At 38.3% G+C, this 18,144-nt stretch overlaps 1 protein-coding gene across 9 annotated transcripts in view; it reads left to right on the top strand.

Moving 5' to 3' along the window:
• Positions 1-18,144, top strand: part of LOC135197013 (G-protein-signaling modulator 2-like) — a 533,720-nt gene that overhangs the window by 421,378 nt on the left and 94,198 nt on the right. For 2 of the 9 annotated variants that reach the window (XM_064223910.1, XM_064223909.1), the window contains exon 1: positions 3,809-5,754. The exons of 6 other annotated variants lie outside the window; for them this stretch is intronic. In XM_064223910.1, the coding sequence (XP_064079980.1) occupies positions 4,114-5,754 (1,641 nt within the window). In that variant the 5' untranslated portion in view covers positions 3,809-4,113. Of the gene's footprint in view, positions 1-3,808; positions 5,755-10,403; positions 10,578-18,144 lie in introns of those variants that run through there. One more of the 9 variants, XM_064223918.1, reaches the window with a different exon arrangement.

The following is an 18,144-nucleotide window of genomic DNA, read 5'->3' as shown; positions in this document are numbered from 1 at the left end:
TACTGTTATTCACCTTTTATTCCACTTTTATTATAATTACTCTCATTCACCTTATTCCAGATTTCATTCTTTCGATCGCCGTTGGTAATTTTCAATTATACCATCCACGTACTGATGGTAGAGCCATGTCTCTCGCCTCCCCCCAATCCTGATTGTTGTTCAGTTGGGCGAGAATTTTGGGGACACTGGACAAGGCTCTCTCTCTCTCTCTCTCTCTCTCTCTCTCTCTCTCTCTCTCTCTCTCTCTCTCTCTCTCATCAGCATCATCAAAGTAGCGTTTGGTGGAATGACGTAAATCGCTGGATGTTGCTGTCAGCATTCGGTCTGATTTGCGCGCGCTTTAGAATCTGTTTGATATTCTCTCTCTCTCTCTCTCTCTCTCTCTCTCTCTCCTCTCTGGGGGAAATCTTCGTCTTCGGGTCCCTCTTCTCTCCTCTCTAATTTCTCTTCTCTCCTCTTCTTCCTCTTCTCTCTCTGGTTTAAGATCGGTTAAATGCGTCGATGATTCAGGAAGGACCTGCAGATTCTCTCTCTCTCTCTCTCTCTCTCTCTCTCTCTCTCTCCTCAATCTCTCTCTCTCTTCCCTCCGTCGTAATGACCCCCCTTTTTTGAAAATAAATTGGTTTATAGGCCTGCAAAGAACTTTTGCTAAATTGACCAGTCATTGCAGTTTTACACGTTTCAACCCATTTCTATATCTATATATATATATATATATATATATATATATATATATATATATATAGTATATACACGTGTATATATATTTTGTGTATATATTCTATCTTAATTCTCATAAAAGTCTCTTTCGGTTAAGATCCAACTCTCCTGCCCTTCACCGTCCTAACATAGCCGTAATGGATCTCTCTCTCTCTCTCTCTCTCTCATCTCATCTACTCTCATCTCTCTATATATATATATATATATATATATATATATATATATATAGATATAGATATATATATAGTAGATATAGATATAGATAGATAGATAATGTGTGTGTAGTATTCTGTAGTCATACATATATAATGACGTTATATATCTTACGTAATCACGAGTACTGCATATGTTCTGGGCACATTTGTGTATTTTTTTATTTTTTTATTTATTCTTATTTTTTTCGTATAATTATTTTTATTTATTTATTTATATGTATATAGTATAGTCTGTGTGTTGACGCAAAAATTCAAAGCGCCTCGGTGTTTAGTCAGGATGGCTGATTATGTTGATGAGTAGTGAGTGGTCCGTCTTCCATCGCAGCGGCCAGGTCGAGATTAATCCTGTGCCGATGTGACGTTTAATTACGAGGGCCTGACGCCTTTGCGACAGTTGCAATTTGCAAATGGTTCCTTTCTCCGATATTGGGTTCCCGCTGGCGCCCGTAATGTCCCGGGCCGCCGGCCCGGACGTGTCCCGGACCACCTTTGGTGGCTACCCGATTCGTGCGGAAAATGAGGATATGAATTAAGCAAAAGTAAGAACATGGTGGCCACGTTTAGGTTGAAGGATTTACTGTGAAGAAAAAGTTTATCACCCCGTTTTTCCTACTCCTAGCTGTGGAATTTTCCTTTTCCTTCTGCTTTCCCTGACCCGTAACTTTCCTTCCCTTCCAGAGGTGATCTGCCTCCCACTTCTTTGTTTCTTTTCAAGTCTGGGAAAGAGAGAGGCAAAAGAAAGGTATTGTTATACTATATATATATATATCCGATATTACCGGAAATATATTCAGATACATATTTCATATTAATATAGGAAATAAATGTGAGATATATATATATATATATATATATATATATATTATATATATATACACATACATACATACTATATATATATATATATATATATATATATATATATATATATATATATATATATATATATATATATATATCTATATATATCCTAATGAAGAGTTTCGTGAAACAAATTCTGAATATGAGGAATATATTTGATATATATGTTCCTTATGAGGAGTTATATGAAACATTCTGAATGTGAGGAATATATTTGATATATATTCCTTATGAGGAGTTATATGAAACATTCTGAATGTTAGGAATATATTTAATATGCATTCCCACTGAGGAATTATATGAAACAAATTCTGAATGTGAGGAATGTATTTGATAAATATTCCATATGAGGAATTATACGAAACAACTTCTGAATGTGAAGAATGTATTCAATATATATTCCTTATGAGGAGTTATACATAACAAAACCTGCTGTACATTCCATCAGAAGCGACTTAGGATCCGTACCTGCAACATTGGGTCTTCCTCGTCACATAATATGTGGTCTTTGTTTTTTTTCTTTGTGGGGGTGGGGGGGATCAGCACGCATGAATGCGTAAAACGCCAGTAGCTTCATTTTGTTGGGGGTTGGAGCCTGTGGGCTACCTTAAATATTAAGACTTTTCGGGAACCCTCACCGGAGTCTGTTTACTTTCCGCAATATTTGATGAGTATTTTCTATTTTTAGGCTGGCCCCTCTCCGTACTTAGGAGGGCACACATACACACACACACCTCTCTCTCTCTCTCTCTCTCTCTTCTCTCTCTCTTCTCTCTCTCTCAAGAAAACACTTGTACACACGCGTCTCACTCTCAGAAAAAACACTGGTACACCTCTCTCTCTCCTCTCTTAGCAGTAGCGGTCGTAGAATCATATTCGTCTGCCCCCCCCCCCCCTCCCCCCAATCCCCCCCGACGTGATTTCTATTTAATGCTCCTGTGGTCTGGCTAACAGCATTATTTATGATCCCTTGTTTAATTATTCTGGGTCGTTAAATCTTCTCTGTTCGATAGGCTTTTTTTTTTTTTCAAAAGATTTCGAGACGGAAGACGTATTCATAAAGATTTAGAATGTTAAGGTCATTTAAAAGTCCCCTCGGCCCCTAGTTGTAACCCCCTTCCCTTCCTTTTACTGTACCTCCGTTCATATTCTTTTCCATGTGACTTTCCACCCTCTCTAACAGATGTTTCTTTGCCAGGTTTTCCCTCTTGTTGTTACACTTTTCAGACCTTCTGCTATCAATTTCCCTTTCAGCGCTGGATGACCTCATAGGACCCAGCGCTTGGCCTTTGGCCTAAATTCTAGATTGCGTTCTGTTCTGTTCTAGTTCCCCACTGTGACTCTGAAGTGAAGTGAAGGAATTAGTGTTGTTATTAGTGTCTAGCGATGGCGTGACTCCTGCCACTTGCACCGCTTGATCTGCTCTCTTTACTTCTCCCTCTTATTCAAGGTCTATCGGGATGATTCTAGGTCATTTGGAGAGAGAGAGAGAGAGAGAGAGAGAGAGAGAGAGAGAGAGAGAGAGAGAGAGAGGGGGGGGGGGTTGAGAGACTTGAACTACGTGACGTGTTCAATACCAAAGGTTTGGGTGCTGGTGCCGCCGATGCTGTTACTGCTGCTGCTGCTGCGTCATCGTGGTGGAAGTAATCGAGTGTTCTCGCATATAATCGCGCGTCCTTAGAATCCCGAGTCACTAGGTATCACGTTGATTCGCAGTCCCGCCCCAAAACGGCCTTTAATGACGTCCGCCCTTTTTGACCGTGATTTCCACGGTGACCTGTCAAGGCCCCTCTCTCTCTCTCTCTGCTTTGGCTCGCTCCCTTCTCTCTCTCTCTCTCTCTCTCTCTCTCTCTCTCTCTCTCTCTCTCTCTCTCTCTCTCGTGTTTGTGTGTTATGTGAGATAGTTTTATAATCATGCACGATGGTGTGTTCGGGAGATTATGATACCTGGCGTGACTCAGATTCCCCAAGTTCGTACGAGAGTTTTACCAAGTCAGTGTCGAGTCCGTCGTTCTCAAAGGCGGGTGTGATGGAGGACGTCGTAGAGCAGTCGTCGTTGTTCGTCGAAGAGTAGAGGAAAAAAGTTTTTATTTCCTTCAAGTGTCTAAGGAATTGAAAAACAAAGCAGTATAGTAATGGAAAACTTATTGTGGTTAATTGGATGCACATTTCTATAGTGGAAAAGCAGAATTCGTGTGTGTATTCTGTGCAGTGATTACAGTGGAATATTAGTAAAACTAATAATGACAATATTATAGTTGACAGATAAACAGGTCATAATTGTTTCTCCATTTAGGTCACTGAGTTTATTCTGAAAATGCGCAGAAAACGGCGTCTGAGACTGAGGTGGCCCAGAAAGGCGGCCGAGTCAAGCTCAAGCGACGACGAGCCTTTCGTCTACGGCAGCCCAAGAAACGGCGGCCCCCGCCTCGAGGAGAGAGGCTCCTCCTGCAGTCTGCCCCAAACCAACAGCAGGACACGCGAGACGTCTTGCGTGCGAGATGTCCTCCAGAGACAAGTGTACTTCCAGCGGGCAGCTCAGGTCCTGCCCAGATGGGCCATCGAGTCGGACCTGATGACCAATTTTCCAACATTCCACCTCATTTCCGTGGCCTCTGGGAGTCCAGTGGGCGTCCGAAGGTGCTCTAGCGACGGCCACATAGCGAAGGAGAACCGCTGCGACGACAAGAACAGGAACGTCAAGGGGGACTTGGATAGCGACGACAGCAGTGGGTCGGAGGAAGTCTTCGTCAGCCTGGAGGGGGAGAGGGACGGCAACGGCAATGTCAGTTCTGACGGGCTGTTGGGTCCAAGGGAGTCCGCAGATGAGGACCGTGTCCTCGGTGATGGCTGTGATGGTGAAGGGGAAGTTGGAGACGAGGAAGATGGTGAAATAGCTTGTGATCTTAACTGCGGTGAAGAGGAGGTTATCCAACTGGCAGATCTGAACGTTTCATCTGGAAGCTCATTATCTATCGTGAATGGAAGTGACACCCTGGAGGAGACGGACACTATCGAAGAATTTGACGATGATGAAAAAGATAGTGACGACGACGATGATGAAGATGATGATGATGATGATGATGATGACGACGACGATGAAGATTATGAATCGAGCAGGAAAGAGAGTGAATCAGTCGACGATGCAAATGAAGTGGATACCGAATCTAGAAGGCACAAAGTGTATAAACCCAGAAAGAAGATACCACTGAGAAATAAACCCCTGGAATCCATCGCCAACAGCTTACTTATTAACGGCCATAGGCCGGTTGTTGCCCAGCATTCAGATTCGAGCACTGCCATGTTGCTGGATCTTATTCACGAGCTGGAAAGTAACTTGGAGAGGTGTTCCTTTGATGCCGGGGCGCCTCCTCCCCCTCCTTCCCACTTATTTAACGTAGGGTGTCGCATAAGCCAGAGTTGCGACGCCTTCTTGGCTACGGGCGAGGGCGTGTGTCTCAACATGCAGCGCCGTCGAAGCAGAGGGAGGAAACTGGCCTCCAGGAGTGTCGAAAATGTCGACTTTGATTCTGTGGACTGGAGAAACCAGAACAGAATAGGGGACATGAGCGACCTGCTGGCGGATGTCACCAAGATGTTCAACAGGAGGCACGGCGGTAAGAACCAAGACTCTCCCGAGCCATTCTTAGATCAGGAGACGGATGGGGAATTCTGGCGGTACATCGATTCCCTCAACATGAATCCACTCAGAGATCATCGCTTTCGGAAATCCAAGTCGAAGCGCATGTTCCTGTCGAATCCGAACCTCTTCACGTTCGCCGTCAGCCTCAGCGACTTGAACCCCTTTGAAAGCGACCCCGATTTCGAGGACGAAAAACCCGAATTTCTATCCAGGTTTGAAGGAGACGCTGATGAAAGAATAGGGCTGGAAATTCCGATAGAATTGATGGCGGGATTGTCCGACTGCGTCCTGCCAGGAAACGTCCCACGTCCAAATGTATGTCATCGTTGGATTTTACAGACATACGTATGCACACTAATTTTATATACATACATACAGACACACATGCACACATTATATAATATATATAATTGTAATAGCCACAATGCCCTCTTAACTTCTCGAATTCATTGCCCTTTTTTGGGTACACGTGTCACTACAAAGCCTTAAGGTCCAAGTGCAAGAAATATGAAGAAATTGTGATGTCCGGTAGCGGGAAACGAACCCACGATACCATAATCTCGACGTGGTCACGTTGTCACCTTGTCAGGTCGACAATGTGACTTCGTCGTGATTGTGGTATCGCCAGTTCGTTTCCCGCTCCCGGACATCATAATATCTTCATACTCTTGCACTTTGGGATCTTAAGGCTTTGTGACACATGTATCAAAAAAAAAAAACAAAAAAAAAAAAAAATGCGAAGAATTCGAAAAGTTAAAAGGACATTTTGGCTATTACAATTACATTTATATCGGGTAAAAATAACCAATAGATTCTACACGCATACACACACACACATTATATATATATACATATATATATATATATATATATATATATATATATATATATATATATATATACATATACATATACATATACATATACATATACATATATAATTATGATTTTTATGTCTGTAAGAAATCTATAAGCTTGCCCTGAAGTTGATTCGAATTTCTTTAAAAGAAATAATGGAAAAAGTCTTGCTTCAACAAAGCACGAGCATAATTTTTTGTTGCTTTTAACCATTCCTCAGAGAGGAATATCGATTGCTGCCTCATTGTAAATTGCAGAGCTTTTAAAACCGGATGCACTCAGGAAATTGTGAGCTTTTAAACCTTTTATTTTTTTTTTCTCTCCTGCTTTTGGATTTACTCCGTTTATCCTCATTCCCCCGTTGCTTCTTGGCCTCTGCTTAAGGAGGAAATACTTCCATGGTGTTTTGAACTTTCTGCTTCTCTCTCTGATTTCAGATCGCTGCTGATAGCTCCCTGGAAGGTTCAGCACTCTCTCTCTCTCTCTCTCTCTCTCTCTCTCTCTCTCTCTCTCTCTCTCTCTCTCTCTCTCTCTCTGTCGTTTCCATTTGGTCGCCTGTTCCGCCAGAGTTCAGTAAATCGAGACGAAGTTTTATACTTGGTGATCTGGCTTTTACAGGGAATGGAGGTCCGAAGGTGATTGGTAAGGATGGTGACTACGTTGAAATTGAGTGAATTGTCTACTATTGGCCATTTCCTGGTCTTTGACACTTTGCGCGTCGTTTTTATATTGCTTCAGAACCACACCTAACGTTACTATTATCGTCTCGAGCACAAGTTGTTTTTGAGTCAGGTTGATCTCCCAATATGTAAGAAGTAGATATATTTTTAAAAACGTCAATTTTTTGTTTCCGTCTTAAGATTAACGAAAATTGGGAGCCCGAGTTCAATGCACTGTCCTGACACTTATAGAAAGCTGGTTTTATTTCGTCGAATTTGAGAAAAATGATACTAAGGCTTTTGATGTCCATCCGTACTTTTTATCTTTTCAATAAAAAGTATCTGTTCAGCGCTTAAACTACTTGAACTCTCGGCTTACTAATACTGGTTCTAATTAACTCAAGGCGAATAAGTGTGTAGATCTTATAGAGGACTTTATATCATTGATGTGGTAAGCCCAATGTCAGCCTAATAGATTTGTGTGGAAATTGATTAGCTTAAAAATCGACCTGCAGAGTCTGAGATGCTGTACAGTGCCGAGCGCAAGATTATCATTTTTAAACGGGAATCAAAGATAGTGAAACGGGTATTGTCATGGAAATATGAAGACGGTGGGTCTTTATAAAAGGAAGCCAATGATGGCTGCAGATTTTTCCGAATTTGTACTAGCTTTATCGAGCAGTTTTAGTTACCAAAGCAAATATCGATGTATTCGCTATATTTCAGTGATTGCAACGCTCAAATCCAATTTCTGCGGTTGTGGTCAGTAAATAGTGAACACTTCTTGCTATCTGTAGACTTTAATCGTACGTCTTCCACCGTAAGATTGATGATTATTCTAATTATTATTATTCAGAAGATGAACCTTATTCATTCTGGAACAAGCCCATAGGGGCCACAGACTTGAAATTCAAACTTCCAAATGAATATGTTGTTCATTAGAAAGAAGTAACAGGAGGTAAAAACAAATACAGAAAGAAGATATCACTTTTTAAAACGAAACATAAATTAACAAAGTAATAAATTAATTTATACAATTGTATGTTAAACGAAGTCTTAAAACTGGTCTTATTTTGGTGTTTTAGGTTAGTAGAGTTTTGTGTATGTAAATGTATACCAAAAAAAAAAAAAAAAAAAAAAAAAAAAAAAAAAAAAAAAAAAACACACTCACAAGGGTTTCTACTGAGGTAAAAGTTTGGCCATGTGAAGCGATGTGGAGAAAGAAGTTCGAATGTTGAAAGCAAATGGTGCGATGATGTTCTTACTTGTATATGTAGCGTAAGGTTGAGAGGGAGAATGGTAGGATGAAGTGTTAGAACAGAATTGCCTTAGAGGTGAGTGGCGTAGTGTGTACGAGGGTCAACGTGTCAAGGAGCTGTTAATAAGACAGCATCGTTGAGAAAGATTTCTAAAAATAAACCAGAGACCGCATTTATTGTGGGTACTACCCCTAATATATATATATATATATATATATATATATATATATATATATATATATATATTATATAATAGGTATTGGACGGGTTTCTTGGTTTCTTTCTAGAAAACTTTTGCAACAATGTAGTCTTATCAACATTCACAGATATTAAGTCACAAATTTCTCTGAATATCCAGTTCACTATACCATGGGAATAATTGACACCCAAGGGCAATTTTAAGTGGTAAGTGCTTGTCACTGTACTTTCGTTTAGCAAGCACGCGGCAGTTCGAATCCTACTGGTGACGAAGCACTTATCACTTATAATTTCCTTTGCGTGTACGAATTCCTGTTGCATAGTAAAATGGATATTCAAGGAAATTGTCCCTTGGCAAACATTAAGTTGGAGGAATTTTGTAAAGAAATCATAGTAGTGAAAAGTTATGTGATGAATCCGCAGAGTTTATTCCCCTCTATTTTATAATTTTGTTGCTTTTGGCGTCTTTCCAGTTTTAAATTTCTCCCCTTAAAATCTAAAAGATAAAGTCTTTTTATGTTTCAGTGTTTTATTTAGCATATATTTATCATTCCATGACGTTTTGATCAGATTTCATTGTAATTTTAGCAAAATTCTTGTTGTGTTGTTATTTTTTATTTTGTGCTCAAACTTTTCTTTTGGAAATTTGCCTTGGCTTCTAACAACTTTTGTTTAAGTAACTTGACGGAAGATTTGTGTTTTTATTTATTTTTAGGCAGCTTTTTAATCCATCTGCGCTAGAGTTTGATGCTCTATGCCTCAAAGGTCCACACCAGGCCTCTTGTTGTTGAAGCATTCTTTTTTAGGCCTAGAGAAATCATTGATATAATTGTGCTACCTTGGGACCCCATGATTTCGAACTTAAAATATTTTTTTCCAATCTTGCTTTTGAAATTGTTGAGTTGAATAATAATAATAATAATAATAATAATAATAATAATAATAATAATAATAATAATAATAATAATAATAATAATAATAATATTGTATTAAAAGCATGCTTGAGAGAGGGTCTGCTTCTTAAGTACAATAATAATAATGATAATAATAATAAGAAAGGAACGGAGAAAGGCGACTGGTGGCAGTCTGAATTGATAAACAGGAAATAATGATAGAAGCTGGTGTTGATGACAAAATCATGGAAATCTGAATATAACTGCACAGTAGGATGACGGCATTCCTCCTAAATATTCTCCCTTGTTATGAAACCTCCAATTTCTGAGTAGCGTCTCTCAAATGAAGCAAGTTCGAGCCTGCTCTTGAACTGTGAAGTAATTGTTACTTGATTATCTTATTTTAAAGGCATGAACTAGTAGTAGTACTTTGTAGCAAATTAAAGTTTTTTTTTCTTTTTCTTTTTTTAGGGGGTGGGCCTTCAATTGAAATCTAACCATATTCAGCTAAAATTCTTTATATGTAAGGCTTCTAAATAAAATCAAGTTTATAAAAGAAGATACAACTACTTGCTTATAACTTGCACTTTGCTTTTAGGAATAAAATAATTGTTGATTATACACGGGATAGTGTTTTATGTAAATAATATACTGGGACGTTTCCTGGTTCATTATCATTTGCATTTTTTGTGGCTGTCTTCTCGTCTTAGTTGTATTTTCCTTCTTTATTTTTGTACATTTTAATTTGCCTTATATCTCAGCTTTTTCAGGAAGAGATTTAATGAGAAGACATTCCCGAGCGCTCGATCAAAAATACACACAAGAATGTGTGCATTAAAAATTAGTAGCTGAGTCTCGAAATGGAGAAGCAAATCCACTGTTATGTGTGTGTACGTATATTTAGAAATAAATCTCAACGGATTTATTTTTAAGTCGTATACATTAGAAATATGCAGCGTGCTTACAGTCAATTACGTTTGCGTATGTAATTATGTGTATTTTGACATTCCTTTCGTATGGATGAAGCATTTTAAACCGTGCGCCATACATAGCCCAGTTGATGCTTATATTCATGCAAAGCTTATCTTTACTTACAGGCAGAGAACTCCTCCTGAGTGTGTATTGTCTCTGTATTTGTGGAGGGGAAGCGTCTGTCTGTCTGTCTGTCTGTCTTATGTGTCCCTGTGGGCCTCCCTCTGTCCCTGTGGGAACCACGAGAAGAGGAGGACACGGGGGGATGCAGTCCAGGCAATAGTTGATCTCCCCAGAGTGTGAGTTCTTCCCTGGGAATGTTTTACAAGGACTTTGAAGGGCTTTTTGGAAATTCTCTCTCTCTCTCTCTCTCTCTCTCTCTCTCTCTCTCTCTCTCTCTCTCTCTCTGTCAATAGTTTTAACTTCTCTCCCCTCTTTTTCTGGGTTTCGTCTTCTGCCAACACGTCTAAGTAATTCTCTCTCTCTCTCTCTCTCTCTCTCTCTCTCTCTCTCTCTCTCTCTCTCTGCCTGTCAATAGTTTTGCCTTCTCTCTCCCTCCCCCCTTTTCTGGGTTTCGTCTTCTGCCAACACGTCTAAGCAATATTCTCTCTCTCTCTCTCTCTCTCTCTCTCTCTCTCTCTCTCTCTTCTCTCTCTCATACACACACACACACACACACACCCGAAGTCTCGTCGGATGGACTAACAAATCTTTGAGACATCCTAATCCTTGTAACTCTCTCTCTCTCTCTCTCTCTCTCTCTCTCTCTCTCTCTCAATAGTTTCAACCTCTCTCTCGTTTTTTGTGCGGCTCTCTCTCTCTCTCTCTCTCTCTCTCTCTCTCTCTCTCTCTCTCTCTCTCTCTGGTTTCCTCCCTTGCTGTATGTTGGTAGTCTCCACCACTGTTGATGTTATTGTTTTGGTCATCATCACTTGTGCTGCTTATTTCTGCACCCTTTAGTTGTCGGTGTTAGAAGCACAAACTCACTCACTGTTTTTGAGGTCAATGCTTTGTAGTGTAATTGAGTGGATTCCGTTATTATTAATATTATTATTATTAGAGTAATAAGTGTCATTCACTTTCCTCACCATGGTTTTGACTTAGAGCACCGCTGAACTACTATTACTACTACTAAGATTGTATTCGTCATTGTTACTATTGTTATTATCATTATTATTATCATAGTCGTTGTTGTGGTTGTTTGTATTATTTCATTTAATATGATTATTGCGTAAATAAAATGTGCAATGTTCTGCTTGTTTTTATTAAAATACTAATAGGCTACCGCGGATTATTATTATTATTATATTATTAATGCTCTCTCTCTCTCTCTCTCTCTCTCTCTCTCTCTCTCTCTCTCTCTCTCTCTCTCTGCACACTTAACTTGTACCCTTTTAGGAGAAAGTGCCACAACCTCGGGACTGTATATGGCACTTAGTACACAGATGGCACTCAGTGGCTTAATGAAAAGTGCAGTAGACCATACGTACTTGAGCGCATGTGTAGATGTTTCCCATTTTCTATGAAGGCGTTGTATTGCGTGTTATACTTATAATAATGTCATTTGTACTGTAAATCCCGTTCCCCTCCCCTTTTTTTTTAAACAGTACAGGTTGGGTTACATTACTTGCTGTATATACATTTGTATAATCAAATCTTGATTATATATCATATATATATATATATATATATATATATATATATATATATATATATATATATATATATATATATTATATTATATGCACACTAATATATTTTGTATTTGTTTATTTTGCGTTATGTCTTCTGGTTTTCATCAAGCCTTTAGAGGAAGCTCTTAATTCCATTACTTTCTGGACCCTTGTTGCGACCCACCGTGGTCGACTAGCTATCGGGTTGGTAATTCACTGCAAAGGTCAACATTGAGATTTGATGGTAGGAGCCATGACGTCCTACAACTTACTTACATATACTTTAATAATAATGATGATAACAATAATACGTATGCTTAGTTTAATCAAAATTATGATATAACAATAATAAAACAATGAAGAAAAAATACCGTAGGCAGAGTACCGTTAGTGCACCTCACGTGTTGCAATGTAGGCAATTGCTTAAGGGTCGTTGCAGAGTCCCTTCGGCCCCTAGCTGCAACCCCTTTCTTTCATTTTACTGTACCTCCGTTCATATATCCTTTCTTCCATCTGACTTTCCACCCTCTAACAATTGTTTCATAGTACAGCTGCTTTGAGGTTTCCCTCCTTTTACACCTTACAAACCTTCTTAGTGTCAATTTCCCCAACAGCACTGAGTGACTTCGTAGGTCCCAGTGCTTGGCCTGCGGCCTAAACTCTATATTCTATTCTGTTCATGATAAAGAGCGTCTTTAAAAGGTGATATTCCTCCTACGGCTTTAATTTATGTGTTAAAGGTCGAGAAGTAACCTTATCTCTCTCTCTCTCTCTCTCCTGGGAAGAGGATTAGATTATTGAGTTCATCTCCGGTCTGCGTCACGCATAGCGCGACTTTATCCACTCAGCCACGGCGATCAAGTATTTTAAAGTGAAGAACGGGAGACATTCCTACTTCGGTGTGAAATTGACGAAGGGAAAGTGTGATTTGTGTATCTGTGTTCGCGTGTTGTGTTTATTGTTGATGTTGTGAAGAGGGTAGTCACAATCAGAAAGGAATTAACAAGTAAGCAGGAAGAGTTTTATGAATGAGTGAGAAATGGGCAGTGTTTGCAGTTGCGATTTTTAGTTGGGGATTACGAATTCGAACCTCTTTAAGTTTATTATGCAACTCGCTGGAGGGCAGCAGAAGTGGAGTTCCATTTACCGGAATGAACAGGAACTTCAAAAAAAATTTTTAATAAATAAGTAAGTAAAATAAAATAGCATTGTGTATTATTTATCTATTGTCATTGTAATTGTTGTTATATGCATTAGCATCATTATTAATAAAAAGGACAGCATTACTGTCTCATTATTATTATTATTATTATTATTATTATTATTATTATTATTATTATTATTATTATTATTATTATTATTATTATTATTATTATTATTATTATTATTATTATTATTATGGTAGTTGTTGTTGTTTGCTGCTGCTGCTTTTGTTGCATGAGCAAAATGCTCCCAGATCGCAATATGCATTGAATAAGTTATAAATAACAAATAACCAAGATTATCGGAATTATAAAACTTTTTTTTTATAATTCAACGATATCTAAAATTTGTTATAACAAATCTCTATGGAAATTGTAAGAATGTCTTTGACTGTCTTGTTCTTGTTGTAATTACCATTTATTGATGGTGTTCTTTGTCTATGAATTGCTATCAATCTTCACTTAATCTCATATTGAAGTTCTTTTTTAGTATCATTCTTGTTTGTCCATCGTCTTCCCTTTTGATTTTCAGTGACCTTGAAGTCATTGTCAAGGTCACTGACTTAATTTGTTTTTTAGAGTTTTCCATCATAATATATTTTGAGTATAAAGGGAGCACTAAGAATTGGAATTAATAAATGTTCCAATTTTAAAACCATACTTGACATTCCATGTCACTGCCGAACGTTGTGAAAAATTATGACAGAAAAATGTTGAGGAACGTTATTTCCTAAAATGTTAGAACTGTTGGTGTTCTTCGCAAACAAGCGTTGTACTTATTGTGTAATTCGTCGTTAATGAAATACATTTATCTGACTTTTTCCTGTTTCCCTAGCGCTTTCGTTGTTATTGTGGCTATTTTTTATATTTTTGTTGTTTTCACTGTAATTAGCATTAGTTATCCTTTTGCTCCTTCTGTCTTCAAATTGAAATAATAAACATATTCGTACACTGGGCGTCGAACTATGAGAAAGTGTGGTTGAATCAGGCGTGTTCCTCAGTGTTCACAGTCGGTGGAATCTTTATCCTGGCGTCCTCAAAATAGAGGGAAATTTATCGCTTCAACTAGACAAGAAGAAGAAGCGACGGAATCCGTTTGCCACTTGGCCCATTTACATATTGTGTGTTTTCACCGAATGACATATTCATTAGAAGGGAAAAGTTTGCCTGGAACGGTAAAATGAAAAGAACATCTTCCTCATTTCAAAATGCGGGGATACTTTTAACCCCTTTTTTCCCGAAGCTTTGCTGTAGGAGCCTCGTTCTGACATAGAGAAATAGTTCTTAGTGGTTTTTTTCTCCTTTTTTTTAAGACGAGGGTAGTTGTGTAAAAAGGATCTGGCATGGATACGAGATTACTGTTAAGTGACGTGAACCATTATCCTATGCTTCCTAGTCTCTCTCTCTCTCTCTCTCCCTCTTCTCTCCTCTCTCTCATCTCCCCTCTAAACAATACTCATCTCTCTCTCTCTCTCCTATATATATATATATTATATATAGTATATAATATATATCATATGATATATATATATAGAATATATATATTATATATATTATATATTATATATATATTATATACATACGTATGTCTTCTTATTTCTTTGAAGTTGGATCTCAAGGCTTTGTAGTGACAAGCATATCCAAAAAAAGAGCAAAGAATTTTAGAAGAGGGCATTGTGTCTACTACAATTACATATATACCTGGTAAAAAGGACCGGTAGATTCTACATATATCTATCTATATATGTGTGTGTGTGTGTGTGTGTTTGTGTAGAATCTACTGGTCATTGAGATCCAACCTCTAAGAAATATGAAGACATCATGATGTCCGGTAGCGGGAAACGATAATCACGACGAGGTCACCTTGTCGACCCGGACATCATGGTTTCTTCATATTTCTTTGAAGTTGGATCTCAAGGCTTTGTAGTGACAAGCATTATCCAAAAGAGACAAAGACTTTGAAAAGATAAGAGGGCATTATGGGTATTGCAATTACACACACACACACACATATATGGGTATTCCACATGCATTCCCAAAATCAAGAATAAAAATCCAGAACACTTAAACATATATTATTTGTTTCTCTCTCTCTCTCTCTCTCTTTCTCTCTCTCTCTCTCTCTGTATACATAAGGGTATTCCACATGCTCTCCCAAAATCGAGAATAGAAATACGGGAGAGCTTCGAGATTTGAGTCTCTCTGCGGGACCTTTTCAAACGGCAACCGTCTATGGAGGCGCGCAAATATACTAAGCAACTTGATTCGGAGTCTGCCGGTCCTTTTGTTTAGCCTCGAGGCAAACAAGGCGTACGGGACATTTTCAAAGCGAAAGTCAACATTTTGTTATTTTCGTGTATTTATCTTTCATTTCAACTTAACCTTTCCTTTGGACTGTGACTTACCACTGGTAGCTCCTCCCCCTCCCTCCCTCCCTTTTTTCATCCTCCGCCACCCCCCTCCCCCCCCACCCATACACACACACCACGCACATATAAAAATGTCCATAACCTTTCCCTCCTGCCCGGTTTTAAGGACGTAAATGTTTAATGTGTATTTGTTTGTGCGGAGGTACCTTAATGTTGTGTGTGTGTGTGTGTGTGTGTGTGTGTGTGTGTGTGTGTGTAGACATGCATTAATATGCTGTATTTACGTCGAAGAATATGGATATAATGTGTATGTATGAATACGCCCATGCTCTTATTATGTTATTTTTAATATTCTTGGACTAGTTATCTCTTTCAATGGTTTACACACTTAAAAAAAAAGCACCACACCATTCACTTGAAAATCATACTTTTTTTTTGCTAAAGTATCACACTTTAAAAAGAATGATAAATATAACGGGTGACAGCAATCCTAAATGACAGTGAAATGAAAAAACGGATATAAAAGAAAAATTGAACTAAATAATAAATGTCCTTTCTAGGCAGCAGTAATTTTAAGCTTATTTTAATCATATGAGTATCAAACCCCGTAAAGCTGCTATATAAAAAAAAGTAGATTCACATCAGCCGTGCATTTGACGTCTAGGCCAGTTCCTTACGACGCTCCTGATTGGCTGTTGATAAGCCAATCACAGGGCTGGAAACTCTCAGTCTCTCTCTAGAGTTCACATAGGCAAGATGTATGTTCCACCTCTCCTGAAAGACGTATCCCCAGGAGCGGTGGAACCTACATCCTGCCTATGTAAACTCTCGAGAGAGACTAAGAGTTTCCAGCGCTGTGATTGGCTTATCAACAGCCAATCAGGAGCGTCGTAAGGAACTGGCCTAGACATCGGATGCACGCTTGATGTAAATCTACTATAGTAAGACTATATATATATATATATATATATATATATATATATATATATTATATATATATATGATATATATATATTAGTGTGTGTATGCATGTGTATAATATGTTGTTACACCCACACACTGTACTGACTCGTTCAGTAAGACGGCTTTTTCAGATACGAGAAATAATGAAAGAACCGCTCCGGTGAAGTTGAGGTAAACTTCCAAACTAGAGGGAATTATGTCCTGCTGACAATCAGTCCGACCTAAAAAGGGATTTTCCGTATTGTGTTTCCTTTTTTCTTGTCAAATCTCTCGTACTCTTCTCCTCCGCGATTTGAATTCCTCAGAACTCGTTCCATATTTTGGAGTCTTCTCGGAAAGTGGGTGGACCGGTGCATCATTGCTTTGGGAGAATGGTCGATTCCTGAACTGATATTATATTGTCTATTTCTTCTCTTGACAGAAGAATGTTTACGGAAATAGTAATCAGATCAGGGTTTATAAATACTTATGCGTACAAACACATACGCATTCCATTGAAGAATTATTTCTCTCTGAATTCATGATGTAATTCGTGCCCAGCGTTTTCTCATATCAAAGAGTTTATGTTCTGTATGCAGAGCGATTTCCATCTTCCCTTTCCCCAGAACACAGCTTTTTATTATTCATTCGTTTGCGTTGCAACAACAGAAGAATATCTGGCGAGGGCAGTAAATCTCGGGGGCAGACATATCTATAAGCATTATCTCTGCCAGATCTGCCTGCTTGTCTGCCTTCATCGCTCGCTGTCTGGATCGTAAAGTAGTACTACTTTGTCCGCCAGGGAAATTTCATTCTTAGGTTGGAAGCATTCGCGTTCCCGCCGCAGTTTCTCTCGGTTGATGGGACCTGTAAAGATTAGAGATTGTAGGTTGCAGGGTCTTACGTCATTATTGGATTTGGAAGGGAAGATTTGGAGCAGAAGCGGATCCAGAACAATTTCAGTGGCACTGCATCAATTTTCATTTATTTATATATATATTATATATATATATTATAATATTATATATATATATGTGTGTGTGTGTGTGTGTGTGTGTGTGTGTGTGTGTGTGTGTGTGTGTGTGAATAACCTGATCATGAAGTATATAATACTTGATGCTATGTATAAATAAGGTGATGCCACGGAGCAAAATTGAAAGGCGAGAAAGCCAAGAACTTTCGGTCCGAAAGTTCTTGGCTTTCTCGCCTTTCAATTTTTCCTCCGTGGCATGCATATATATATATATATATATATATATATATATATATATATATATATATATGTGTGTGTGTGTGTGTGTGTGTGTGTGTGTTGTGTGTGTGTGTGTGTGTGTGTGTTTTATTTAAGTAGAAATTATGGAATGGACAGCAATCTTCTGTTCTATCAGGAAATACCGAATCCATAATTATTATCATTAAGATTATTCTTATTAATATTGTTTTATCAAAAATTCTATTATTATTTCTATAATAGATTTAAATTGTTCCCTTTTTTATATCTCTCATTTATGTTAGTGTTTAAATCTTCAGTATTATTATTTTGTCATTATTTTTCATGTCGGGCAACATGCCCAGGTGCCCACCCGCCCTGGATCCGCTCGGGACTTGGAGTGGAATTTGCTCTCCATTAAGGTTCAAGTAAAATTCGTTTATTTGAATGGGAATTATAGAACATAATTA

The sequence above is a fragment of the Macrobrachium nipponense genome, chromosome 18 (genome assembly GCF_015104395.2).
Source record: "Macrobrachium nipponense isolate FS-2020 chromosome 18, ASM1510439v2, whole genome shotgun sequence".
In the NCBI taxonomy this organism is placed as follows: Eukaryota; Metazoa; Arthropoda; class Malacostraca; order Decapoda; family Palaemonidae; genus Macrobrachium; species Macrobrachium nipponense.
Note: the sequence above shows the minus strand (reverse complement) of the source record. Positions and strands in the feature narration are given on the sequence as shown.